This window comes from Propithecus coquereli, unplaced genomic scaffold (assembly GCF_000956105.1).
Source record: "Propithecus coquereli isolate 6110/MARCELLA unplaced genomic scaffold, Pcoq_1.0 Scaffold678, whole genome shotgun sequence".
Classification (NCBI taxonomy): Eukaryota; Metazoa; Chordata; class Mammalia; order Primates; family Indriidae; genus Propithecus; species Propithecus coquereli.
The window spans coordinates 223206-225247 of record NW_012152818.1 but is presented as its reverse complement, the minus strand read 5'-3'; the positions used below and the strand labels follow the sequence as shown (position 1 = coordinate 225247).

Sequence of the window (2042 nt, the reverse complement as noted above, 5' to 3'; positions counted from 1 at the left end):
CAAAATATTTTTTCTCACAGTGCTTTGCTCTTAATCATGCTTAAAAATATGAATGAAAGAACAGATCATTAAAAGTCACATGAAGCATTATCAAGGGCATAAACAAACATTTCTTCTTCCTTAGGGAAGATGGTGTCTGGGCAGTGGCCCTGCGGGAGCCTCTATAACTAGCTCGCTGGGGTTGCTAATCCTGAATAAAACTCTTTAGTCTCCTGTTATCTGTGGTGTTAGGAAAGGATGCTGTCTCATCCCTAGGACAGTGGCCTCCAGGCAAAGCCACAATCAGAGTTCATATTTTTCAGCTCAGCAAGAGAACCAAGACTAAACTAGACATTTTGATTCTCAAGGTGTAGAAGCAGAAGCAGAGGGATCTGAGCTCCAAGCTGTCTGTCACCTTTTCAGCAGGGCCCTGAAAGAGATGGATGAGAGGCAGTAGAGACAGCACTGTGGCTCCAAGCTGAAGGGGGTGAGTTCCCGCCTGCCCCACTGGGTGCTGCAGCAGAGAGGCTAACAGCTCAACCCAGGGAAGCCAGCCCACCTGAGTCCACCTGCTGCTGCAACTCGGTAGCTTTGGGACTTTGTGCAAGTTGCTTAGCCCAGTGTCCTCCTCTGTAGAAGGGGGAGAGTCGTAATGCCCCGTGGTATTTAGAATAATTTTTATCCCATAGTTAGTGCTCAGTAAATGTTTTTTTTTTCTTTTCTTTTCCTTCCCACCCCCTTAACTTCCATTAACTTTCATGGTGTATAGCCTCTCTCTCTCTTTCTCTTTCAGTGACTCTTTCTTTTTCCCTTGCAGACCCTCCTAGAGGAGAATGGCTGCTGAGAACTCCTCTTCTGTGACAGAGTTTATCCTCTCAGGCTTAACTGACCAGCTCAAGCTCCAAGTCCCCCTCTTCTTCCTGTTTCTAGGTTTCTACGTGGTCACCGTGGTGGGGAACCTGGGCTTGATAACCCTGATTGGGCTGAACTCTCACCTGCATATTCCCATGTACTTCTTCCTCTTCAACTTGTCCTTCATAGATTTTAGTTACTCCACTACTCTCACCCCTAAAATGCTGATGAGTTTTGTTTTAAAGAAGAACATCATCTCCTATGCAGGGTGTATGACTCAATTTTTTTTCTTCTGTTTTTTCTTTTCTGAATCCTATAAACTGTCAGCAATGGCATATGACCGCTATGTCGCCATCTGTAACCCACTGTTGTACGTGGTCACCATGTCTCCCCAGGTGTGTTTGCTCCTTTTGTCAGGTGTCTATGGGATGGGGGTTTTTGGGGCTGTGGCCCATATGGGAAACATAATGTTTATGAGCTTTTGTGCAGACAACCTTGTCAATCACTATATGTGTGACATCATTCCCCTCCTTGAGCTCTCCTGCAACAGCTCTTACATAAATTTGCTAGTGGTCTTTATTGTTGTGACCATTGGCATTGGAGTGCCCATTGTTACCATTTTTATCTCGTACGGTTTCATCCTTTCTAGCATTCTCCACATTAGCTCCATAGAGGGCAGATTCAAAGCCTTCAGTACTTGCAGTTCCCATATAACTGTGGTATCTCTTTTCTTTGGGTCAGGAGCTTTTATGTACCTCAAACCACCTTCTATTTTACCCCTTGATCAGGGGAAAGTGTCCTCAATTTTCTATACTGCTGTGGTGCCCATGTTCAACCCCTTAATCTATAGCCTGAGGAATAAAGATGTCAAAGTTGCCCTGAAGAAAACTTTGAGCAGGAAAATCTTATCTTGAAAATAATTGCTAAAGGGGATCAGAGTGTTAACCAGAATGTTTCTTTTACTAGTTTTTCAGTGAGGGAGACAAATGCTAGTGCTTTCTCCCCTATACTTAGAGGAAATTTTTAACTCTTGTTCTTAAGCACATTTATTCTCTCCACTTCTTACCCACCCCATCTATTCTAATCATTATTTTATGAAAGTAGTTTCTATAATTATGAAAGGTTTAATCTTGTATGGGCCTACAAAATCACTTAATCCAGCGTCCTCATACAACACACACTTGAGACTCACAAATATTTAGTAGGCTGCC

General features: G+C 43.3%; 1 protein-coding gene across 1 annotated transcript; it reads left to right on the top strand.

Annotated features, from left to right (window-relative positions):
• The first annotated feature begins 812 nt into the window (after positions 1–812).
• On the top strand, positions 813–1745 carry LOC105823536 (olfactory receptor 8B12-like). Its single transcript, XM_012660774.1, has one exon. It carries the CDS (start codon positions 813–815, stop codon positions 1743–1745), a length of 933 nt encoding a protein of 310 aa, XP_012516228.1.
• Positions 1746–2042: the final 297 nt, after the last annotated feature.

Excerpts from the sequence above, each read along its gene's own strand:
- LOC105823536 (XM_012660774.1), top strand. The coding sequence starts at position 813 with ATGGCTGCTGAGAACTCCTCTTCTGTGACAGAGTTTATCCTCTCAGGC.